We start from the raw sequence: 26,572 nt of genomic DNA, 5'->3' as shown, positions 1-26,572 counted from the left end.
CCTTTTGAACAAAATCTGTATTTCTCGCATATATTAAATATTAACTAAAAATGAAATATAACCTAAAAGTAATCATTTCTGCTTTCTTACCTCTTTTATCTTGCTCAGGAATTCAGTTTTTTCACAATTAGATGTACCATCCAGTTTTTCCCTGTTATCTGTGAAAAAACCCCTATGAACAAAGGAAACCAAACAGATTCATATAAGAACATACTTTCCACAAAAGTCATATTTACTTATGAAATCAAAAAGTTCCAGTCCCCATCTCCCCACATATGTATGTATATATTTATAAAATATGCAAAAATGTGTACTCCTTTGAATTGATGAATTAATATTTTATTTATTCTTTTACTTAAGAAGCAATTATTGGTCAGATGCAGTGGCTCACGCCTGTAATCCCAGCACTTTGGGAAGCCGAGGCAGGTGGATCATGAGATCAAGAGATTGAGACCATCTGGCCAACATGGTGAAACCCATCTCTATTAAAAATACAGAAATTAGCCGGGTATGGTGGCGCGCACCTGTAGTCCCAGCTACTCGGGAGGCTGAGGCAGGAGAATTGTTTGAACCTGGGAGGCTGCTACGAGCAGATATCACACCACTGCACTCCAGCCTGGCGACAGAGCAAGACACCATCTCAAAGAAAAAAGAAGTAATTATTGAACACATATGCTGCCAGATATGTTTCAGGTACTAGGGATACAGCATATGCAAGGTCCCTACCCTTATGAAAACTACATTCCATGGAGGGGTCAGGAGATAAGCAAGTTATCAAAAAACAAGTAATTATCTCAGATACTATTAAGTGCTCCATAGAACACAAAGCAGGATAAACCACAAAAGGATCCTGAGAGCAAGAATGCTGGTCTAGACAGGTGGTCAGGGAAGACCTCTTTGAGATGACCTGTGAAAAGACCTGAATGTTAAGGGGAGCCAGCAACATGAAAATCTGAAGGAAGAGCTTTTCAGGCAGAAGAAACATCAGGTAACAAGACAGAGGTAGGAAAAAGCTTGGTGTATTCGAGGATGAAGGATGAGGAGGCTGGAGACAAAGACTGAGACTAGATCATGCAGGGTGTAAGGCCAGGCTAGAAGTTCAGATTTTATTCCGAAAGGAACAGGGGTGGATTATTTAAGCAGAAGAGCAACATGAACCTATGGATACCTTGTAAAGATGACTCTGGTTACTCTGTGGAGAAAGACAACTGTGGAGGAAGATCATGTAGAAGGCTCTGGTGGTGGTCCAGAAGAGATCACGGCTGTTCAGGCTAAGGGGACAGTGGTGGCAGTGGTAAGAAATAGATGTAGTCAGCATGTATTTTGAAGATGAAGGCAATAAGATGTGACTTTGAATTTGGCTGGAGTAAGAGTTGAGTCAGGGCTGGGTAGTGAGTAAAGCAGAAATGGTAGATGACCCCTGGGCTTATGGCTGGAGTAACTAGGTAAATAGTGGTGCCATATTAACTGATATGGAAGACTGTGGGAAAAGCTGTTTCAGGAAGGTGAGAAATCAACAGTTCTGTTCAGGACATGTTATGTTTGAGATATATAATAGACATCCTCCAAGAGGAAAGGTCAAGTAAAGTATATACTATCTGCATTTAGAGCTCAAGTCATTGAAGGAAAGATAGTATTTAAAGTCATGAGACTGAATAAAATCACATAGGGAGGGTATGAGAAGAGAATAGTGAAGGACTGAGAACTTGACATTTTTCTTTTTTGAGAGGGAGTCTCACTGTGTCACCCAGGCTGGAGTGCAGTAGCACGATCTTGGTTCACCACAACCTCTGCCTCCCCAGTTCAAGCAATTCTCCTGCCTCAGCCTCCCAAGTAGCTGGGATTACAGCCACATGCCACCATGCCCAGCTAATTTTTGTATTTTCAGTAGAGACAGGGTTTCACCATGTTGGCCAGGCTGGTCCCAAACTCCTGACATCGTGATCTGCCCGCCTCGGTCTCCCAAAGTGCTGGGATTACAGGCGTGAGCCAGCACGCCTAGCCAAGAACTTGAACTTTAGAATCAGAAAAAAGAATTAGAACAAGTAAAGGATCCTGAAAAGCAGCAGTGTGGTGAGTAAAATAAGAGAATATGATATTTAGGAAGCCAAGTGAAGAAAGTACTTCAAGGAGGTGGAAGTGATAAACTGTCAAATCCTATTATGAATTTGAGAACTTTCAGGAGTTGACTAGACCACTAAAGTTTAACAGGATGGAAGTCATTGGTAACTGTGGCAATTCTGAAACCATGTTAGCTCAAAAAAGCATCTATAGTCTTCATAGCTTCATACACTTTAATGGCAAGTATATACTCTAGGCCACAAATTGGATGTCATTTATATACAACATTTAACTTTCACATTTCTCATGTGCTGAAAGCCAGCTGAAGAGCAAATAAACACAATAGTGATTTTAAAAGGTAGGCATTGGATTTGTCTTCATCTGTGTAATCACACTGGATATCAATGATAAGAAAGAACAAGGATCAAATGACAATGCCTCCTGTAGATGTTTTTTTTTTTCAAGACGGGGTTTCACCATGTTGGTCAGGCTGGTCTTGAACTCCTGAACTCAGTGGATCCGCCCGCCTTGGCCTCCAAAGTGCTTGGATTACAGGCATAAGCCACCACGCCCAGCCGTCTCCTGTAGATTTATGGAGCATTAGAGTTACTCTTAGTTGTCCAAACACACATGGAATTTTTTTTTTTGAGTTGGAGTCTTGCTCTGTCACTCAGGCTGGAGTATAGTGGCATGGTATCGACTCACTGCAACCTCCGCCTCCCAGCTCCCAGGTTCAAGCAATTCTCCTGCCTTAGCCTCCTGAGCAGCTGAGACTACAGGTGCCCACCACCACGCCAGGCTAATTTTTGTATTTTTAGTAGAGCCAGGGTATCACCATATTGGCCAGGCTGGTCTCAAACTCCTGACCTTGTGATCCACCCGCCTCGGACTCCCAAAGGGCTGGGATTACAGGTATAACAAACTCTACCCGGCCCACACAAGGGATTTAAACTTGTGGTTGAGTGATTTTGTTTTCCTCAATATACCACTGCCCTCCAGCCTGGCAACAGAGAAAAACCCCCCCCAAAAAAAAAAAAAAAAAAAAAAAAAAAAGATTTCATGAAGTAAAATAAAGGGTTATAGATTGATAGGAAAATGCATTTTGAAAATTATTTTAGTTTCTTGTATAATTTCTTATAGAAATCTTATAAAACAGCACTGATTCTTCAAATCCACCTAGCAGGAACCTAGATTGCCTCTCCCTATCTTCACAGATAGAGGAAATCAGCTAAGGAAGAAAACAGGAAGAATACAAAGAACTTTCTTTTAATTTTCCAGGTAATAAAGAAGAAAAAGTAAAGTTTTTTTTAATAAAAGGGAGAATAACTTATGTCCTTGATCACCACGTTAATATAAAGCACTTTTCTTTGGTGAGATTCTACATGAATCCAAACTCTTAAAAAGCTGGGATTATAAATAATGATAAATCACTATAAATGGAAGATCAATGAATCCTTATACATGTTAGCTAACATGAAGATGGCTTATAAATAAAATTTCATCAATGTAATGAGGCTTTTATTCATAACAGCTAGAAATAATTTGAACTAATCCACATCTTCCACTATGACTTCTTGCCTGCTTTTTCTTCAAAATATATGTAAACTAATACTATTGAATCACAAAATAAGAGTTTTTGTTTTTTTTTGAGTTGTAGTTGTGGTATTAATTGAGTTTTCTTATTTTTTAATCTGATACTGAAGATAAAGATTGTTGCCATTTTATGAACTGATAATGATAAATCAGCATTGCTGTTTTGAAAGACCTATTATAATTTTAACTGCAATACATTCAAATGTATATAGAAATGACTTATGTTATAACAGGATTCTACATGTGACGTTGTCTTTTTGGAATCTACTCAGTCCACATTTTGTTTCTTAAACTGTCAGCGAACCATTGGAGTAGTCCCCGGAAGCCATGTTATAAGTAAGACTCCATCTTCTTGTGCAGAGCTGATTGGATTAGGAACCAAAGCTGAGCCAAACACATTCTGATGTAAAATCTGGGGATTTTCTGGGGAGAGAGTGTGTTGATCAATCTTTAAAGACAGTTGGACCTGTGCAAGGTCAATTCAGAGGATTTGGCATAGCCAGAGGTTGCCATGTGCTCACCAAGAAGAGAATACCATGTGCAGATAAAGAGACAAATGAAATGCTTTCACAAAATGAAGCACAGACTGAGGCTTTGGATGGATGGAACGCCTCCTTCAGTTTCTGGTTCTAGTCCCATGTGCAGCAGTTTTCCCCTGGACTTCCCTATATTTTCTCAGGAAGTTTGGCAAGTCTCCCTTGAATAAGAACAACTCTAACAGCATGGCTAGATGGGTTGTAGCCTATGCTACGTCCCACTAATGCCTTCCCCCATGAGCATTTTTGTTTGTAGTGAGTCAGTAACTGAAATGGGAATAATACATACATTCCAAAGAGTCCCTTCCTTTCCCCAAGCTGACAGCATCTTTAATTTTTTCTCTTGATCATTTGAAGGACTAATTTCACAACAAAAAGGTGATTCCACAAAACTATCACACATATTTTAGCAAACTAAGAGAATACAATTTTCGTGTCAAATTAAAGACATGTTTTTAAAAGTGAACACATAGCATAACTATATTATAATACCATATTAACATATCTTGAAACACTTCAGTAAAAATAAAGCGTTACACTCACAGTTTAGTCTCCAGAATCACAAGGGCTTTCCTTAGCTCACTGACTTGTTGTTCCCAATACCTTATCGATTCATGTAGTTGTGCTATCTCTAAGTTGTGATCACTGAGAACCTATTAAAAATTAAACAAAATATGGTATCTAATCATCACCAAGTGATTCATAACAGCAGTTCAATTCCACTCAATATTCATGAGTTACTCATTCAACTTTTACAATGGGGGTACACTACCAGGAAAAAAAAGCAATCATAATTGTTTCTCTATAAAATAAACTTGGACACACATAATTCTGAAATCATCAGAAAAACCCAAAATTTACAGGGGAAAATGGCTAAATACAGCAGTGAGAATGTGACTACTTTTAAAATTTTTTGAGATAAGAATTAACTTTGTCTACCACTTGAAAAATTAAACAAATCCATATTGTCACAATCATCTTCATTTATCATCCCAGGAGATCGAAATGAGTATTATTTTAAAAAGTCAGAACAAATTGGGTCTTTTGTTTCCCTTCATAGCTATGTTCATGCTGAAAATAATTTTTATTTCTTAATAGTTAATCTAAATTTAGGAAATGGAATAATTGGATACTATTAAAAAAAAGTTATAATTTAAAAGAGGGAAAAATTGATGGAGAAAATTTATAATGAAACATATTTTTGCAATGCAAGTTTGGGATCAAGAAGAAGAAAGTCAAACTTATTCAGCCTTGGGTTTGCATTTCAGCTTGTGAGGGACAATAGAGCTTAGATAAGGCTGATGAAACAAATTCCTCTTCTCTCCAACATAGAATTACCATGGACATAATATTTAATGCCATCTAACCCTGGACAGCAATGTGGTATCAGAGATACACCTGTGGGGAGAACTGAGGTGCTTTCAGCCATGCCAGGTGAGAGACGTGGGTAAAAGCTACTCAAAACGGTTTCTTTCTCTTGTGCACCAATAGTTAGTTCCAGAGCTAACAGGAGTCATAGAACTACCATCAAAATGAGCAGAATGTTGAAAGGTCTCTGATCAGTCATCAGATTTAGTGATACATGCTCAAGGCCTAATCGGTCTGACATCTGTTATCTTTTATCCTTAGTCCTCCTTGCCTAGACAGGTAGGCCGCCTTAAGGGTCACATGCTATTATTTTTTTTCTGCCAACTCCTATCAACATAACCTGGCTGCAGAGACTTCTGAACCACATGTCCCATGTGAGAGTAAATTTGAAATTCCTTGTGGTCTTAGTCTATAGCCAAAATACTGTTTGCTAACCTCAGCCAACAACAATGACAATGAACTCCCAAATATAAAGCACTTAATAGGCATGACTTCATTTAATCTCCACAAAAATGCTCTGCAGTAGGCAATATTAATACTTACATTTTATAGATGAGGAAATTTCAGGTTTGTAGAACTAAGATTTGAACCCAGTTCTGTGTGATACTTAAGTTTGTGCTTAATAAACTATTTTTTACTGATGGAAGGGTAAGAGGGTGGGCAGGCTGGCTTGTGGAGAGTGGGAACGGACCCAGAGGCGAATTTACTCCTGCCACCTTCAAGCCTTTCTAATTTGGCTTTAGAGACCTTCAGAGTATAGGCTAAGGAACACATACTTCATTTTCCCAAGCTAGTTGTTGGTGGGCTTGATTTACGATTTATGAGGGCAAAACTGGAAACAGGAGCTTGGGCATGCAGATAAAATATGTTATATATAGCCTCTATAGTTTCCTGTAGGCCTAGTGCTTCCTTACTATGTTGAAATTTAAAAACAGATAATGATTTTTTTAATGCACATATTTATGAGAAATTTTTCATTTTACTAATGTTTTGTAATTGGATATCATAATAGATATATTGTAATTAAGATGAGCAGAACCACCCCATAGTATAGTTTTACATGTGACTTTTCAAGACATATAGAAAAAAATATACTAAAGATTCATTAATTTAATTGTGATAAGAGGTTAACAGGCATTTTTGTTTTAATTAACATACAAGTAGTATTTACATTAACCACTTCAATTATAGTCACCTCCATCAGCTCATATTTTCTCGTCTCTAAAATAAAGATAATCCTCACAAAATACTTATCATAGTGCTGCCTTTCAGCAAATGTTATCACAGTCTTTTAACAGAAGTACAGAGTTCTGACATATTTATTTTCTAGTTCAACAGACACATGATCTCCTTTACATATTAATGTTGCTGCACCCAATATTAACAGAGAGCCTAAACTCTGTTCTATTATTCCACATTCAGAACTAAGGACTCAGCCCATGGTTATTCATTTTGTTATACAAAATGAAGCAATCTCATGGAAACATTATATATATATATATATATATATATCAGTATATTTGGTTAGTTCTGTATGTTTTTTTAAATCAATATTTTCATAGTAATTTGGCCCATCAAATTCAGTTGGTACTTAAGGCATTCCTAATTTCCTTCTTCCCATTATATTCTTGAGGAGGAAACCACAATTGCACCATAACACTATAAAGGAAGTGTCAGAAAATGTTGATGTGCAGAAAACATCCTCTCAGCATGGCATAAAGATGAATTAAAATCAACTCCTTTTTTATTGAGGTACCTAGATAAGGCTTAAAATACATACATAGTTTATTCTTTCTTACCACTGCAGAAGTAGTAACTGTTTCTTTTATTTTTGATACTTTAGTTTGTAATTTATCCAATTCTTTCTTCTTTTCATAAGTCTCAATTTTCTTTATTTCACAGATATTTTTAAATTCATTAATCTATAGTGACAAGCATAACAAACCAATTTAAAAAGTTTAGAAAATCCTTTAAAAAATGTGTCAACCTAATTCATATTTAATCTAAGTATAACATATTCAATCCAAGTATACCAATAAACAAACAAAAAAACTAGGGTTTGCTTATTTAGCAGTATCACAGGAAAAATCATGAACCACAAGAGCCAAACTGTAATTACTGAATATTGAAATAGTAAATTTTTAAGAGCAATAATAATGATTATTAATAACTAATGATAAAAGCAATTGCCACAGTAGTGATTTACTAGTAAATCACCACAGCAGTAGTGACCAGATTTACAGTGTACTAAGCAGACAAGAAAAGTAAAAGGAATGAAGAAATTATCTAGGAATCTAAATTAACATTATTTCATGGGAAATAAAACCAGCTAAACACAGAGCAAACAAAATCATTAAAGACAGAGCAGCCTGTAATCCTGGAAAACTTCTTACCATTTTATCACAATATCACTTGTTAGACCCTAATGAACTATGTCACTCTCTTATCAAAATCAAACATATCATGGATTTGTCTGTAAAATGGATTACCAAGAACAAGGTAACTAATTAAGTAGAAAGGCCTGGAAAGGCCTGGGAAAGCACATTCAACTCTGTATTAAAGAGCTATGGAATCATATGCCTGGGTGACTTCTCATTAAAGCCACCAGCTGCTTCACCCAAAGTGGCTACTCTGAATAAATATGATCATTACCAATTATCACTGTGCCAGGGCACAGATGCATATGAATGAAACTTCATGATTAATAAAATTTGCTGAAAATTGAAAATCTGGCCCAGAGGTGGTTCATGCCTCTAATCCCAGCATTTTAGGAGGCTGAGACAGGAACACAACTTGAAGCCATGAGTTCAAGACTAGCCTGGGCAACATAATGAGGCCCAGTCTCCACAAAAAATTAAAAAATTATCCCATCATGGTGGTACATGCCTAAAAGAAAGGAAATTGAAAACTTTGCATTCATACTTTGGCTGAAGCCTTCTCCCGAGGTCTTGCAATCATAGAAATAAAATTGGCAACTACTATTTTGTTTGGTGTTGTGGGGAATATTATAGGTTGAAGATTCTCTGACACCTGTAATAGTTTTTCCTTTCTCATAGGAAGGGAAAGAATAGGTTGTGACCACGGCCTATGATGTGTCTTTAGTAAACACTGGTGGTCGATTCTTTAATATCCATCCACCTCAGTTGGTCTAACCCACTGGACATGACATTCCCTTACAGTGCATTGTTGTTCCAGGGATGGGCACAATTTTTTTTTTTTTTTAGCTGGAGTCTCTCTGTTGTCACCCAAGCTGGAGTGCAATGGTGTCATCTCGGCTCACTGCAACCTCTGCCTCTGGGGTTCCAGCAATTCTCCTGCCTTAGCCTCCCGAGTAGCTGGGATTATAGGTGCCCGCCACCACATGCGTAATTTTTGTATTTTTAGTAGAGATGGGGTTTCATCATGTTGGCCAGGCTGGTCTTGAACTCCTGATCTCAGGTGATCCACTGGTCTTGGTCTCCCAAAGTGCTGGGATCAAAGGTATAAGTCACTGTGCCAGGCTGATGGGCACTATTTTAACCTGGCCAGGTCATAGGGTCCAACTGTCACTGGCAGCCATGTTGTGACCATGAGGGAAGCCAGCCTTAGGATGAAGGGTGAAGAAAGAAGAGAGGACCCACTGCCTTAACTAGTTCTAAAGGCTGCCCCACCTCAGGAATTCCTAAACTGTAAGATAATAAAGGCCCTTACTGTTTAAGCCAGCATGAGTCAGGGCTTCTGCATTTTTCATCTGATAGCATCCTAACTGGTACCCTTTCCCTGGGAGATGGAGCAGGAGTAAGCAAACAACCCATGGGCCAAATCCAGCACCACCTGTTTATGAAAAGCAATTCTCATTCATGTAGGTTCTATTTGTGGCTACTTTTGTGCTCAAATGGCAGAGCTGAGTAGTTGTAACAGAGACTGCATGGCCTTAAATATTTAGTATCTGGCCCTTTTCAGAAAAAGTCTGTGGACCCCTGAGAAAGACTATTTACGTACCGTAAGAAAGAGGAATCTGTCATGCTTGCAAATTCCCTATATGAAGCCTTTCTGGGCTTCCTTTCTTGTGAAGTTATTAACTCATTCATTAAATAAAGTAATATTACAGTGTGTCTGCCATGTGTGAGGTACACAGCCACTGTTCTTGCTGCTAAAGATGCAGCAGTGAATGAAGCAGACAAAACCCCTGCCCTAGGCAGCTTACCTTCTGGTGGGCAAAATGCAGCTTGGATGCCATCCTTGACTGAATGTTTTGTTCCCAGGAGAAGCAAAGAAAAGTGACAGGGTTTCCCGGGTCTCCACTACTCCACCACCCTGGAAGTCCTTACCCAGTTATGCCCACACAAACACACCCCACTCTTTGCCCCGTAATTTAAGTGAGCCATACCAGGTGTGGGTTCTGGACTGATCAGTGAGAACAGAATCCTGCTTTCAGTGTTCATCATCATTGTCAACAGGAAACGAAAAAGTAAATCCCTTTTGATCCCTGTTGTCCTGAAACTTCCTTTTCATTGTGATAACAATAAATCCAAGTAAGGTCTAGCTCAGCAAGAGGAACCCTATCCTATTCTTGAGATACAGATTTCAGTTGATTCAAGTACTGCAACCCAAGCTAACAGATGGTTTCAATCTCAAGAAAGGTTCAAGGAGCTTGGCTTTTATAATTTATGTTCAGAAGCTGCAGACTGCCCAAAGAAATCTGCTCTGATGTGAATGTGTACCCCTAAATCCATGTTGAAACTTAATTGCCAATGTGATAGTATTAAGAGGCAGGGCTTTTAGGAGGCAATTAAGTCATGACGGCAGAACCTTCATGAATGAGATTAGTAACCTTATAAAAGGGTGGGAGGGCATTTAGCTAGGTCTTTTTTTTTTTTTTTTTTTTTTTTTTTTCCAGTCTTCTTCCATGTGAAGACACAGTGTTTGTTCCCTCTGGAGGAGGCATTGCTCAAGGCATTACATTAGAAGCAGAGACTGACCTCTCATCAGACATTGAACCTGCTGGCACCTTGATCTGGGATCTCCTGAGCTGTGAGAAATTTCTGTTATTTACAAGCTATCCAGTTTCAGTTACTTTGTTATAGCAGTTCAAATGCACTGAGTTAGACTCCTTGCCAGCTACTTCACAACATCCCTCTTACAAGGATGATTAGGGTGAAGCTCTCTGTACTCAGGAAGAATAGTACATAGCTTCAGTGTAAAATGATTTCTGAGGAGGTAGGCACTTTTAAGGATAAAGAAGCCCAGACTTGATTGGAATTTTCAAAAAGCCCAAATCTTATCATGGAATCAATTGCCATAAGAATCAGTTACTGTCAGATTTTAATGCTTTAAATTTTAATTAAGACTCAAGAAAAGCAATTTAATAAATATTCCCTCCCTCCCTCTCCCCCACCCCCTTCCCTCCCTTCTCCTTTCCTTCCTTCCTTCCTTCCTCCCTCCTTCCCTCCCTTCCTTCCTTCCTTCTCTCCTCTTTCTAACATAGCAGTCAGTATTGCAAGTCTAAGTCCAGTTTCCTACATTTATAACCTGAGGTTATGCCAATTCCCATCATGGATAGGGCAGCATCATGAGCTAGGCTTCCCTAATGCAGAAGGAGAATGAAGACTGTTGCTGGGAACACCTAACATGCAAACAGCCCACCTCTCCTGAGTCTACCAGAGCAGGACAAGGAAGAAACAAACATAACTGATCTGATGCTGAATTTTAATTAACATGGCATAGCAGGGAGTTCAGCCTCCATAGTGGCAGAAAAAGATGCAGTAGCTATTCCTGCCCCACCCTCACAAAATTGCTGGTCTCCAAACATTGTTTTCTCTTTAAGGCCCTCAGTTCTGCCCAGCCCCTTTGCAGGCCACTACTGTTTCTGATTCATTTATCAGGAGCAACAGGGCTGATAAATGTCTGAACGCCTTGGTCCTGTCCATACAGACAGTCTCAGGATTACCAAAGGCACCCGGATAAGATGGTAGCCTATTTCTTGTCCCTATATGGCTGTGTATAAGCAAGGGGACACCCCAGTGTTACAAATCCTGTCACTTATATTCATCCCCATGAACTGAGATGCGCTACCCATCAATATCTTCCCCCACCGGGGAAGTATCCTTGAGTTTCCCACTTATCCCATTTTCCCAGTGTTCAAAGAAGATACCACAGAGGCTGCTTGCCAGCCTTGAGGACAAATAAATTATTTCCCATTTCCTGCCCCAGATTCTGTATTTTAAAGAATAAATCATGTCACTTACCTGTGCAGCCAACTCTTGTTTTCTTATTAGATATTCTGCGCTTTCTTTTTCCATTAGCTCTTCTGCCTCTTTAATAATTTTTTTTTGCAATGCTATGTCTTCTCTCTTCAAGTTTATTTCAGTATAAGTCTCATTTATGTAAACAGTGGTGGTGGCTTTTTTCTCCATAGTTTGGTTGAGTGACAGGATAAACCTCGCATGCTTCCTTGCTAGCTCTTCCTGTTTCTCCCTGGGAGGAAAGAATTGCTCACAGAGTGAGAAGCACAGCTCCTAAGAAAGGAATAAAGTCTCTGTGGTGAAATGACTCCTTGGCAGAGGAAAACTGTCAAGAATACTTATTTTGTGACTGTGTTTATGATTTTCTAAACTTGGTTGAAGGCCAGGCAGAGTGGCTTATGCCTATAATCCTAGCACTTTGAGAGGCCAAGGCAGGCAGATCACCTGAGAGGTCAGGAGTTTGAGACCAGCCTGGCCAACATGCTGAAACCCCGTCTCTACTAAAAATACAAAAATTTAACAGGCATGGTGGTGTGCACCTGTAATCTCAGCTACTCAGGGGGCTAAGGCAGGAGAATCACTTGAACCCAGAAGGCAGAGGTTGCAGTAAGCCAATATCACACCACTGAACTCCAGCCTGGTTGACAGAATGAGACTGTCTCAAATTAAAAAAAAAAAATGTTTGAGATGAGGATAGCAGGAAACAAGCATCAACTGTGCAACTTATACGACTTTAGAATGTCGTGTGGCCCTGCTTTACCCCACCAGTCCCCACATGCCAGGTGGTAAACACAGAATTTTTTGGGTTAAAGAATACAATGACTCAAAAATAGTTTTGAACAGGTAAATGGGATCTGGCCAGATGAGTGTTTTGATACATAGTGTCATCATGTCTATCTCATCATCCTGAGATACGATGTTAAGCCAAAGAAAAAGAAACATCTCATCACATCTCCAACCACCCTGGGTGCTACAGCCCTTCAGGCAGAGCCCAACAGAAAGCTCACCTTCCTCTGGACAGAAATCAGGGAAAGAAAAGAGTCCATCTTTACTGTTTGGAGGTTGCTTGAAACCTAATTTGAACCCTCTTAGCTTCTCCCAGCTGGAGCCAAAGCTGAGCTCAATAGGAGTCATTAACCTCACACATCCATTGCTGGCCAGTGTCCATCTGAGGAAGATCTTAAGATTGAGAGAAATGTCTACCTTGAGGCTAACAACAAAAGATTTACAAAAGGGACAATCGGTGCCATGTCTCTATTTTTCCTTTTTAAAAGCTCCTGCAATGTAAAGACCCTTTTCCTTTGGCTAGTCCTCAGGACTAGCAACTTTTAAAAGAATTTGTGTTTGAAGGTTCAGGAAAGTAAAAGCAGGCTGTTGGGAAGTTTGCTTCCAGGGGCCAAACCCCACAAAAGAAAGGAATAAAGAGAAGCCCAGTTGAGAGGCTCAGTAGATGGTCAGATAATAGGGGCTTTGTGGATGCAGCAGAGGAAGGCTTCTAAGAATGAATCAACCTGAGGACAGTGGAGCCTCCAGGAAACAAAGCAAAATAAGTAAACTCAAAAAACCTCACTAGGTGTGCTGTGATGGGCTGAGAACACTCACAAACGCAGTGTGGAGCCTTAGGAAAGCACATTCAAACAGCTGCTCTATCTGTATCTAGTTTTTGAAAATTGCCCAGGACAGGAGACATACCCACCACCTGTCAGAGCTTGTGGACACTTTGATATGCATTTTTCCTTGAAAAATTGATGCAACAAATGATTGTAGCTTGATGATGCCAACAAAACCGGCACCACCTTCTGTTTGTTATGGCCTTTCTATGAAGATTTGTCTAGAGCAGTGGATCCCCCAATGTGGTCAGGACCAGCAGCAACAGCATCACCTGAGAATTTGTCAGGAATGCAAATTCTTGTCCCCATGCCACTCCTCCCAGATCTATTAAATCAGAAATTTTGGAAGCAAGTACGAGTAATTTAATTACAAACAGTAGTTGCTTCTGGGTTTTAACAAGCCCTTCAGGAGATTCTGATGCAAGATCAAGTTTGAGAATCATTGGTCTATAGGGATGTGATGTTGGGACCAGTTGATATAAATATCTAGCCTGGGTATCATTTTTCTTGTTATTAGTTTAGGGATAGTCTAGTTTATGTAGCAGGCTCTGGCCATTGTGGCTAGCATGCACCATGCACAAATCTGCATTGTGAAACCCCAACAGGGATTAGAGTATCTGGTATTTCTCAAACTTATGTAATCATAAACTTTCTCTTTCATGGAGCATCTCCCAGCACAGGTGTTCTGAGAGCTTGGTTTGAAATCCATGTCCCTGGGCCTTGAGATCTCTACCTGATTTCTGTCGATTTGATATATGGGGTACCAGGCAACCCTCTGATTATTTTAGCTTCCCAAGAAGACTTTTTCCCCTATGATAAGGGCTCTTAGTGAATATTTATCACTCTGGAAACTAACATGCTGATATTTATATTTATTAAAATGTATCAAATTTTCTCATAGGGGTGAGTAATTCTTCAAGGAGTTCTTTCTTTCAGAATATCTCTCTTCCTTTCATGAGCTACCAAAGTTAAGAGTTGTGATCCCCATTTCACAGATGGAGAAAATGCGGCTCACTAAGGGGTGCCAGATCCTGAGCTACAGGCAGTTTCACATACTGTCTCATTTAATTACAGATAAAATCTGGAACCTTGTCCTGGGAACTAGCCCCATCCTCAGTCCTCCAGTGGATTACAAATATGACTAAATATCTTCAATGAACTGAAACAGATACAATAGGTCTGGTTTGATATTAGATTTACAATATAATCCCTGCCAGATTTCTTACTTTGGTGGTGGGGGTTTGTAAACTTAATTCTATGAAAATGGAAACGAAACCCACTGTGTGTCTACCTTTGGAGATAGCATCAGAGGTAGTGTGTGATTTATAAACAGTAGTTGCTGTTGGGAAGCTGGACTGCCTTTGAAATATTACAGGTCTCCTGGCTGCTGTGGTTGAAGATTTTCTGCTCTCCTCCTCAGTCCTCTACATCCATCACTTTCCCTACCCCATCAGCCTGGGTCATCTCCTACAACCCATTTTCACCCCTCAACTTGCCCTGCCCAGTTCAGATCAGAGAATAAACCCCTTCCGACAATCTTCCCATTCCAGCCACAGACCCCTTCTCCCTCAAATACTGAATGTAAGAATACCTACCCCAGAGCTTCATTATATTTTGTCAGGTCAATTATTTTCTTCTTCAGAAGCTCTATTTCTTTCTCTGTTCTTGTAATTTTCATTTTTATTGTATTTATCTCAAAAAGATTTAATCTGCGAGCGTCTCTGACACATTCTTCAAAGTAAGTGGAAATGTTACTACATTATTTGAGGAAGAGCACAATTATAGACACTGAATTTTCAAATCCTGAAAAAAAAGTCTTTCTTTGAAATATTCTTTTAATAATGTTTTTTATCAGGCACCTCTTACTCCCTTGGTCCCTCTCAATCTTACCTACTAATTATTTCTCTTATTTCTGCTGGTGCTATGGTGATCAGCTTTCTGTGGCCTTGGATCATCTTCAGACAGGTGCAGTCTGATAGTGCCTGTGGTTCCACACACTTCTCACCTCCTGCTTAGGACTTCTATAATTTCTACCATGAGGCTTCTTTATGTACCCACACCCATGCATGTATAACCCAGAAGTATAAGAGGTAGGGCAAGCATCAGACGAATGACAGACGGGAGCCAGTGCATAAATATTTCTCCCTCTCTCACACTGTTAGATGGTCCTGAAAAGAAGTAACACTGGGTCTTGGGGGCTTCTTCTCATAATTAATTAGTTCTGCTTAGCAGCAGCCACCATCATAATACACCACATGTTATCTCTTCCTTGTCCCCTGCTTTGGTCTCCTTATCTCATCCTCCTCTTTGGATTATACTCTCTAATAAAATAATAATGCAAAAGCTATTACCTCAGGCTCTGCTTTTTGGGGAACCCAAAGTATTAAGGAAATAATTATTCATCCATAAATAACAAGTCAGTGTAACCACGTATGACTTCAAAGGATTATCTCAGTGCATGACAAATAGTCAATATGCATGAATTTTTGAACACTGATGTTTAGAAAGGTGCTGGACTACTCATTTCTACATAACAAATTCCCTAGAAACTAGCTGGTAGTTCTCCTGAGAGAGCTAGGATATTTTTTCTTTCTAGGCTACTAGTTAAATTGCTTATTGCAGAAGGCCTTCTCAAACTTTGTGTCTCAAATATGCAAATACATCAGCTGGAGATCTTGTTAAAATGCAGCTTTGGATACAGTGGGTCTAGGATGGGCCCAGAGATTCTGTACTTTCTCACAAGTTATTACATGTTGTTTATGCTACTGACACAAAGACCACACTCTGAATAGTAAGGACTTATGACATAAGGCCAACTAATTAAATTACTTGGTTAAGCATTTAGCATGTATTAAAGACCTTATAAGCTATTATATTTTCTCCCTTCTAAAATACTTTTTTCTGATTATAAAAGCAACCCAATCTAGAAAATAAGGAACAGCAAACAAAGAAAAAAAAAAAACACTTTTAATTCTGCCTTTGGTACATTTTCTTCTAAATATGATTTTCTTTCTCTGCACATATAGTTTGTTGCATTTTCCCTGTCAAACTAGACTAACACCAAGCATATTGTTTTAAACTCACTCTATCAGTCAGGTCCAATTAGGAGATAGAAATCTCACAGTAAATTGAAAAGGTAAAGTTTAATAGAATAAATTACTAACTACAATTGAAGATTAGAGTAATTAGAGGATTCGGGAATGAGTGGTAAGAAGTGAAGAGAACTTGAAAGCATTCAGAAATATCAGACATAAGGAGTAGCCACCATCCCTAGGGCTGAGATACAGTGCTCGAGGAAACAGCACCTCGAGACCTGGGATCTAGGCCTCATTAGAAGGCAGAGAAGTTCCTGAAATGCTGGGCTGATGAGACTTGCTGGAAATCTGCTCTCTGTGGGTGTTAGGGGCACGTGCCCACAGAAAGATGCCATACTTAGAACTCACTGCAAAACTACCCAAGAGAGTGCCAGAGAAGCTCTTCATGGAGAGTTGTCTCATTGGTGGCTGAAGCTACCCAGTGGATATTGGGGGAAGCTGCTGGGCACTGTAGACTGCTGGATGCTGCAGGACCACAGCCTGGAGAAGCTGCACGCATTGCAAGAGTCAGCCAAGCTGCGCACACTGGAGCCAGGAAGAGAACCCCTTCCTCCTCCATATCCCTCCTATGCCTTCTGCTGACACAGTTTAACATTGTGCCATCTGGTCAAGGAGAAAATTTAAATGGCTAACTGGAAAATCTACTTTTTATTTTTTTACTTATTAAGACCACTCTTTTTAGGTTGGGCTCTCTGGGAAACAGATTTTAAAATGTGTGTGGAGAGCACTGATTGTGTAGTGCTCTGAGGAACATCTCTTTGGAGGAAATAAAAGGCTGGGCAGAGGAGGAGATTAAATTGTGATGAGCTTTGGAGCTGTGATGATGCTCTAGAGTTGTTTTACATTGAGGCAAGGGAGCCAGGCCTTCGTACCTTCATAGTGACCAATCATCAATGTGGGTGGCAAGCATGGGGTGAGAACATAACTTGGGGTGAAGCTTCCTTTTTTTTTTTTTTTTTTTTTTTGAGACGAAGTCTCACTCTGTTGCCCAAGCTGGAGTGCAGTGGTGTGAACTTGGCTCACTGCAACCTCTGCCTCCCAGGTTCAAGCGATTCACCTGTCTCAGCCTCCCAAGTAGTGGGACTACAGGCATGTGCCACCATGCCCAGCTTTTTTTTTTTTCTTTTTTTGCATTTTTTAGTAGAGATGGGGTTTCACTATGTTGGCCAGGCTGGTCTCGAATTCCTGACCTAGTGATCTGCCTGCCTCAGCCTCCCAAAGTGCTGGGATTATAGGCGTGAGCCACCGCACCTGGCCCCTTCTCTCTTTTGTTGAAGGTAATCCCTGGAGAACTCAGCTGTGAGCCTCAGCCAACGTTCCTGGCATCTGGAGAAATGAAGTTGGACCCTTACCCCAAATACAAAATTTAACCCCCCCCAAAAAAGTTCGAAGACCTAAACATAAGAGCTTAAACTATAACACTCTTAGAAGAAAACATAGGGAAAATCTTCATGGCATTGAATTTGGCAATGGATTTTTGATATGCTACCAAAAGCACAGGCAACAAAAGAAAAAAGAGATAAATTAGACTGCATCAAAATCTAAAACTTTTGTGCATCAAAGGTTACTATCAACAGAGTGAAAAGGCAATCCATGGAATGGGAAAAAATATTGCAAATAGTATATCTAATCAGTGGTTAACATTCAGAGTACATAAAGAACTACAACTGAGCAACAACAAAGAAAACCAACCTGATTAAAAGATGGGTAAAGGACCTGAATAGATACTTCTCCAAAAAAGATTTACCAATGGCCAATAGCACACAAAAGGAAGCTCAACATCACTAATCATTGGGGAAATGCAAATCAAATCACAATGAGATCCCATTTCACAGCCATCAGGATAGCAATCAGATAAAACAAAAACAAAACCATCCGAAAAATAACAAGCACTGGCAAGGATGTAGAGATACTGGAACCCTTGTGTATTGTTGGTGGCAACATAAAATGGTGCAGCCACTGTTAAAAACAGCAAAGCAGACCTTCAAAATATTGAATATATGACTCTGTAAGATCTGACCCCAGTAAAAAAAAAAATAATTGAATGTAGAATTACCATACAATCTAGCAATTCCACTTATGCATAAATATACTACTACAACAACAACAACAAAAACTGAAAGCAAGGACTTGGATACAGGTGGAGTATCCCTAATCCAAAAATCTGAAAACTGAAATGCTCCAAAGAACATTTCCTTTGAGCATAATTTTGGAAATGCTTCAAAACCCAAAATCTTTTGGGCACCTACATTACGATCAAAGGAAATGCTCAATGAAGCATTTCAGATTTATGGATTAGGGATGTTCAACTGGTAAGTATAATGCAAATATTCCAAATTCTAAAAAAAAAAATCAGAAATCAGAAACACTTCTAGTCACAGCTGTTTTGGATAAGGGATGCTCAACCCATATTTGAATACCCATGTTCTTAACAGCATTATTCACAACAGCTAAAAGATGGGAGCAACCCAAGTGACAATTTGCAGATGAATAAATAAGCAAAATGTGATAGATACAAACAATGGACTATTATTCAGCCATAAAAAGAAAGGCAGTTCTGACACATAGAACAGTATGAATAAACTTTGAAGACATTATGCTAAGTGAAGGAGGCCAGTCATGAAGACAAATATTGCATGATACTACTTATATGAGGTACCTAGAGTATCCAAAACTCAGACAGAAAGTAGAATGATGGTGTAGGCCAGCCAAGTTGCCTAATTTAATTGGATAAATACCAATTTGGAATGCGCTGATCCATTTATCTATAGTCTATTTAGAAACCATATTATATAAATTCAACTGCTATATATACTATTTCCACTTAAAATATAAGAGAAAATTATTATGGATCTTACTGTGTTTGTGTCATGTATGCTTTCTAGTTATACTTTACATGAGCAATACTTATAAAACTTATCTTGTTAAAAGTACTTCATTCTACTTTCTTATAAGATCAACTAAATTTCTACAGTTAATAACCTCAAAAGTACCTTCCAATTCCCTCTTAATGCTATAGGGAAGAGTTTCCAATAGATAGTATAGTTTGTTGAGTTCCATGCTTTCAATCTCCAAAAGATCGATTGTGGCTTTTCTCATTTCTTCCTGAAAATTTAAATTATATTTTTAAAAAGTTAAGACACTAAGATAGTAAGACTGATTTCCTAAACAATGTCCTATAAATGTTTTCAGGGGTCAAACTATAATTACATTAAATATTTTCCTTATTTGTATCTGTTTCTTATATGCAGTTTCAATCCATTTAAAAGGAAAGACTCTAACAAAAATAGTAATATTGAGGGAAAAAAGCTACTTATTAAAATATGGAAATCGCCTATAAAAATATGCTTAGGTATACAGAGAACAATGGTTTTCTCACGCACACATACAAACCCAAACAAATAGGTAAAGCTGTTATTATTACTTTTAGGTGAGGCTACTTTAAGAAAGGAAATACCACTCAGAAATCAGTTAGTGGGAAAAAAAGTAGATAAATCATCTTTTAAATATATGGTCATAATAGCTATAGCTATTGCTATTTCATAACCTGAGAAACTGCCATTATATTTTATGAATTATAAAGAGCAGACTATATAATTACATATATGGCATGATCACTTTTCTGTAAAAAATGAAATTCAATGCAGTCATCACCTATATACCCTGAAAGTAGAAAGTATATTCATCAGTATTAATTGTGATTATTTTAATGTGGTCCTTTCGCTTATCTGTTTTTTTTGAAATTTTCCAAAGTCAATATGTATTAATTTTATAACAGTAAAAATTTATTACTTTAAAAATAAAAGAATTGATCTCTGGGTTTTGTTGTTGTTGTTTTGAGATGGAATCTCACTACTTTGTCACCCAGGCTGGAGTGCAGTAGGGCAATCTCAGCTCACTGCAACCTCTGCCTCCTGGGTTTAAGCAATTCTCCTGCCTCAACCTCCCACATTGCTAGGATTACAGGATCCTGCCACCATGCCAGGCTAATTTTTGTACTTCTTTTAGTAGAGTTTTGCCATGTTGGCCAGGTTGGTCTTGAACCCCTGACCTCAAGTAATCCACCCGTCGCCGCCTCCCAGAGTACTGAGATTACAGATGTGAACCACTATGCCAAGCCTGATCTCTGTTTTTTAAGAGATTTCACAGCTCAGATATTAAATGAATACAGATTAGATACTTTAGCCACAGTAAATATTTTGGCCCCTTAAGATCCTAGAGAAAGACGTAACTGAAAGAAGGAACCCACAGGGAAAAATGTTTCCATAGTACCACAGTGCTGCATAACACACATGTCCCCTAAGTGTTTACATGTATCTATCCAATTAAGGACTGTAAAGTATGATTATGTAATATATATATATGTGTGTGTGTGTGTGTATATATATATGTATGTATAATTATATAAAATGTAAAGTGATGAGAGTTTTATCAGCAGTCTGTGGATTCGAACTCATTTACAGCCATATTTCTACATTTTTAGCTATTTGATATGTAGTAGATCCTTATCCAATATTTTTAAATAAAATGAAGAGCTTCACCATTCTGACAGTGCCAAGGAAGCACTGTCAATATCATCCATGGCCGAAAAGAGATGTCTGTGACACCTCAGAGGAAGATTCTTTAAATATTTCTTCAACGTGTCTTTGATAGGGGCCAGATAAGTGTAATTGAAAGAGTTTCACTTTGTTTTCACTAACAGTACAGTCTACTTCAGTGGAACAGATGTCAAATAATCTTTGACCAGGTATTCAAGGAACTGCTTATAGAGAACTGAGTTACTTGGCACCATGCTTGAAATTTATTACAGAGATTGTATGGTTATTTTAAGCAATGGGTTTATGCTGTGGATGAGGGCAAGCTTTAGTTTTCTAGTTGGAAAATCAAGCAAAAATCCATAGTTGATCAAAAATTGTGTAAATACCTACAAAATAGAGACAAAAGTATTTTTAAGTTCAGGGTAACTGTATTCCCTAATCATCTACTTAATACTTTGAACAGAATTTCTACTAAATGAAAGTTTGATGAAGCAATGTGTGGAAGATTGAAGAAATAGTTATTATAGATAACACAATACCAATTTCTTAACAGCTACAGCAATGTCCTTAAGAAAGATCTTTGCTTCTTCATTGCATTTAAAATAGTCACTTTGCAGTGATCGCTCTGAAAAAAAATTAGAAAATAAAGATCTCTTATTTATCTACCCAAATCCTACTTAACCTTTTATAATCTAGCTCAAATGCTTACTCGGCTGGAAGTTACATTTTCAATCTCTGAATTTCTATTGTACAATACACTAATCTCTTTTGTGTTGACTTCCTATTCCATATTATAATTTAGGTATATATTTTATGCTCCTTGAGGACAAATGTGCTGGAGATTTACATATTAATATTTTATAATTCCCACTCAGAGCAAGAAGGTGTAATGATTTTTTTTCCTATGAAAAATGTTCTGCATGTCTAGACATTATTAACAGAAAAATGTACTTGTACATAAGTACTAGGTTTGCATTGGCATGCTGATCTAGAGATCAAGTATGAAGAGAGTTCAAGGTCCTAGCTTTATCATCGACAATGACCTCAGATACATGTGAATAATTTAGGTCTTAATAACTTTAGGTCTTCTCAGTGGTTAACATTCTTCATAATATTTACCCAAGCATGTTTGATAAGAACTGTGAAATTAACCTACTGCATTTAAGAAGGAAAATTAAAACTATCCCAAATTAATAGTAACATTGTAACATAAATCAATAGGATTATCTTGAAGAAATGGGATGATTCTAGTGAAGCACTGAAATGTTCTGCTGTTTGGCCTAAACGGGTTTTGCACTGAACAAGAAACACCCTTTCTTGGACTGTCTTGCCTTAAACTTAAGTGACTTGATTACAGTCAGGTTCAGCGTTCTAACTGAAAAAGTATTTTCACCTGGCCCCATCCAAGGTCATTTTCTATTAGAATCTCCTAAGCAAACGTTTACATCTAATTTTCCTTGCTTAACACAACAGGAGCCTCTTAAACACTCCTTTCCCATTTGCCTGTTTAATTCTCCAGTTTGCCATGGCAAAATGCTGAAGAATGCTAACTTGTAAAGGAAAGGCAGGAAGAGAACTGAAATCGAAGGCGTAACCTAAATGCAGGTGTGTACTCTGGTCGCAGGCATAGGGCAGTGGCTTGGGAGTCCCGGATTTTTCACCAACCACTACTGAGAGTTGAGCAAAGTCACCCCAGCTGCGCTAGAGCCAGAAAGCTGGGCACTTGACCCCACCCGCCACCTCTCTCCCCAGCCTCCAAGGAGCGGGGAGAAGGCTCTGCCCCGGCCAGGAATGCCCTGGTTCCAGGAGGAAAGCCCCCGCTCAGGGTTCCCGCTGAACGCCTCCTAAGCGCCACCTCTGAGGAGAGTTCCCTTCAGGCGCCTCAGGAGCGTCTTACCCACAACAAACAGCTGTTCCAGTGCCTCGACCGCGACCGAGGAGCCCAAGGTGGAGGGGAAGGTGCACAACTCCAGGGAGCGGCCGGTGGAGACGGCGGCTGCCTGCACCTGCTTCTCGCCAGCCCTCAGCCCTGGGGTCCAGGAGCTCAGGTCCATTTTGCCGCTCTAGCTGAGAGCCCCGGAAGCCAGCGCCAAGTACCGCCGGTTGCCACGGGCAACGAGGACGTCGAGTTCCGGGGGCGCCCCCTCGTGGCCAACGCTTCTAGTGGGTCCCTCCCTTGTCTCTGCTTTTATCCACAGTAATTAAGCAGTCTGGGAAGAATGACTCTCTTTAGCTGATTTTTTCCCCTTTCCATTTCCATTTCGTTAGTTTAGGCCTGTGTCTTTTTTGTGGACCAATGGAATCATAATAATGATCACTTTTGAGCGCATCTTTGTGCCTGGTACTGCAGGAGAACCTTTATATACAGTAGCTCAATCTTCACAAGGACTTTGTGAGCAGGCTCTTTTAATACCTCCACTTTTACAGACAAGTAAACTGAGGTGCGGGCGGCTAAGTGAACTGCTCATGACCACCAGAGAATAATACTGGATTTAAAGTCACATCTGGGACGGGCGCTGTGGCTCATGCCTGTAATCCCAGCACTTTGGGAAGCCAAGGCGAGAGGATCACCTGTGGTCAGAAATTCAAGACCAGCCTGATCCCCGTTCCTACTAAAAATACAAAAATTAACCGGGCATGGTGGCGGATGCCTCTAGTCCCAGCTACTCAGGAGGCTGAGGCAGGAGAATCGCTTGAACCCAGGAGGGAGAGGTTGCAGTGAGCCAAGATCGGGGCATTGCACTCCAGCCTGGGCAACAAGAGTGAACTCCATCTCAAGAAAAATAAATAAAAAAATAAAGTGAAATCAGTATGAATCTTTTTATTATGCTACAAAACTTTCTCTTGTACTCTTTTTGTAACTTTCCTTATATCTAGTGTTTCACTGAGCACATTTTGCCTTGAATCATAGTGATTTTTCTCTGTCCTCCCATCGAACTGTGAGCTCGGTGATTACAGGGTCAGGAGGATATTATTTATGTTTCTCTGAATCTCAAAAATTCAGTTTAACATGAGGCTGGCTCAGTTTGAGTCTGTTAGTTCCTTTTTCTCTGATGGGTTAGAGAGAAGCAAAGGTGATTCAAACCTCCTCTTTTCTCTACAGATGGCAAAATTGATATTAAAATGATGGTAACAATGACAATAGCTATCAGTTGTTAATGCTTATTTTGTTCCTGGCATTGTTTTAAATACTTTGCAGTACCCCATTTTTTTTTTTTTTTTGAGATGGAGTCTTGCTCTATTGCCCAGGCTGAAGTGCAATGGCATGATCTCAGCTCACTGCAACCTCTGCCTCCAGGGTTCAAGCAATTCTCCTGCCTCAGCCTCCTGAGTAGGTGAGATTACAGGTGCCTGCCACCACACCTGGCTAATTTTTGTATTTTTAGTAGAGATGAGGTTTCACCATGTTGGCCAGGCTGGTCTCGAACTCCTGACCTTGTGATCCACCTGCCTTGACCTCTCATAGTGTTGGGATTACAGGCGTGAGCCACCGCGCCTGGGTGCAGTACCCGTTAACCCTCACAAATAATCTTTTGAGCTAGATATTATTGCCTGCTTTGCAAATGAGGGCAGTGAGCTACGTCCTGAACCACTGTACAACACTGCCTTGGAGGGGTCACAGCACATCAATAGCACAACTAGTTCTAGAATCCAGGCCTCCTTCATCCAGGGAAAGCCATATTTTGGTGTTGAACAGCATCTTGGGCAATATCCCCCTTTTTTGCTGGATTTTGTCTATTGATACTCAAATCTGTTCCTGCCCTTCTGGGTCCTCCTCTCTGTGGCAGGAGCAAGAAGCCTGGAAATGATATGTCCTGGTTGTCCTTGCCAGCTGTTTTCTTGGTAAGTTCCACTAATGGGAGATACTGGTGGGAGATTCGAAGGCCAAGAAATCATGCGATTTCTGCCTCCAGAAGTGGTAGTTTCAGGCTACAGTCAACTGTCGGTCTGAGCAATTTTGGTGCCTCTGGAGGTGGCAGGAGTAGGAGCTAGTGACTCCGGCAGTCACCAGTTGCTCAGCACTAAATATGAGCTTGTGCGTACAGTACAGGTGTTATGGCAGCTCTGATGACTGAGGTCTTCTTTATCTTCTTAGCCCTTATAACAAATTCTTTCTCTTCTGGAAATATCTAGACTGGACTACTTCAAGGCAACCTTATGCTGTCCCCAGAAGACTCTTCCTACTCATCATCTCATTTGGACCACATTGTTCTCCATTGTCTATGAATGAAGACTAATTCTAAGGCATTTGGTGTCCTCCCACTTACTGGATTTGTTATAGATTTTCTAAATTTTTATATTTCTCTATTTCCCTTCATGTTTCTAATACTTTCTTTTCCCTGAACTTTGTGAGAAAATGATCAGCTTCTACTTTGTTTCATGGTTTCTTTTACAAGGGATGCCCTATACAAAATTCAACCATAATTTTTCGAAAGAAACTTTATTAATTCTGAAATAGAAATCTAGGCAAACAACATGAATCGGCACTTAATAAAATTCCAAGAAACATATTGAAAAAACATTTACCCTCATTAGCGTTCAAAGAAAAATAATACTCTCATTTCCATGTAATATTAAGATTAAAAAGAGTAAGGGGCAACTACGATTGTAAAGGGAACTAAGGTTGCTAATCAGCAAACTCTGAGATGGGGAAAGCAGCCTTGATTGTCCAGCTGGGCCCAATGCAATGACAGAGTTCTTATAACTGAAAGGCAGAGGCAGGAGAGTCGATATCAAAGTCAGAGAAAGATTTGAAGATGCTACGCTGCTGGCTTTGAAGATAGAAGAAGGGGACCATGAACAAAGGAATGCAGATGGTCTCTGGAAACTAGAAAAGACAAAGAAATAGATTCTCCTTTAGAGACTCCAGAAATAATGCAGCCCTGTTGATATCTTATTTTCACTAAGACTCATTTCGAACTTCTGACCTCCAAAATGGTAAAACAATATATTGGTTTTCAGTATTGTTTAATTTTAAATTTACTTTACTTAAAACAATACTTTTGTATTGTTTTAAGCCTCTAAATTTGTGGTAATTTGTAACAGCAGCCACAGGAAACTAAAAATAATTGACTTATAAAAAAAGCATTCTCAGCCTTCACTACTTACAGATGGTGTTCACTTGGCCGAAATCCATGTCCTTTTCTCATGTATTTTTATTTTGGTAACACAAACAGATACATTTATCTTCCAGTCAGTATTGTTAAAAAGGACTTTTGCTGAGCAGCCAGAATGACGCTGAGAATCTTCCAGTCCTCTGCTGATATAAGATTTTTAGTTATCATAAGCATATTTGTTTCTGTTTACCCACTGCTGCTTTTAGAGCCAGGGAAAGAACCCAGCTGTTCCTTGGAGTTTGGCCCCTAACTAGCACAGGAATTAATATGTTCATGTGTTCTGGCAGGTTTGCAGTCTCTGCATGTGAGGTCTATATGATATTTGATGATAACATTGTTCTCAGAGCATCTTTGCATAAATCTAGTACCTCTAGGCAAAGCCTAAACTCCTGGGGCCTAGGCTCTGAGTTAGATCAAGCCAAGGTTCCAT

General features: G+C 39.3%; 1 protein-coding gene and 1 long non-coding RNA gene across 2 annotated transcripts in view; one reads left to right on the top strand and one right to left on the bottom strand.

Moving 5' to 3' along the window:
* The window catches only part of CCDC175 (coiled-coil domain containing 175), a 64,691-nt gene extending 41,528 nt beyond the window's left edge, over window positions 1-23,163 (bottom strand). The window contains exons 1-8 of the mRNA XM_032246140.1: window positions 22,923-23,163; window positions 21,565-21,650; window positions 19,481-19,592; window positions 14,988-15,123; window positions 11,786-12,014; window positions 7,358-7,480; window positions 4,734-4,843; window positions 91-172 (exon numbers count right to left, since the gene is read on the bottom strand). Coding sequence (XP_032102031.1) covers window positions 91-172; window positions 4,734-4,843; window positions 7,358-7,480; window positions 11,786-12,014; window positions 14,988-15,123; window positions 19,481-19,592; window positions 21,565-21,650; window positions 22,923-23,079 — 1,035 coding nt within the window. The 5' untranslated portion in view covers window positions 23,080-23,163. The remainder of the gene's footprint in view (window positions 1-90; window positions 173-4,733; window positions 4,844-7,357; window positions 7,481-11,785; window positions 12,015-14,987; window positions 15,124-19,480; window positions 19,593-21,564; window positions 21,651-22,922) is intronic.
* LOC116528713 lies at window positions 7,074-25,698 on the top strand. Its single transcript, XR_004259157.1, has 3 exons — window positions 7,074-7,085; window positions 13,883-13,887; window positions 25,616-25,698. It is a non-coding gene; the product is annotated as an uncharacterized LOC116528713 (long non-coding RNA).
* The last annotated feature ends 874 nt before the right edge of the window (window positions 25,699-26,572 follow it).

This window comes from Sapajus apella, unplaced genomic scaffold (assembly GCF_009761245.1).
Source record: "Sapajus apella isolate SASKATOON/1434 unplaced genomic scaffold, GSC_monkey_1.0 scaffold59, whole genome shotgun sequence".
NCBI lineage: Eukaryota > Metazoa > Chordata > Mammalia > Primates > Cebidae > Sapajus > Sapajus apella.
The sequence above is the reverse complement of the archived record's forward strand: the minus strand, read 5'-3'. Positions and strand labels throughout refer to the sequence as shown.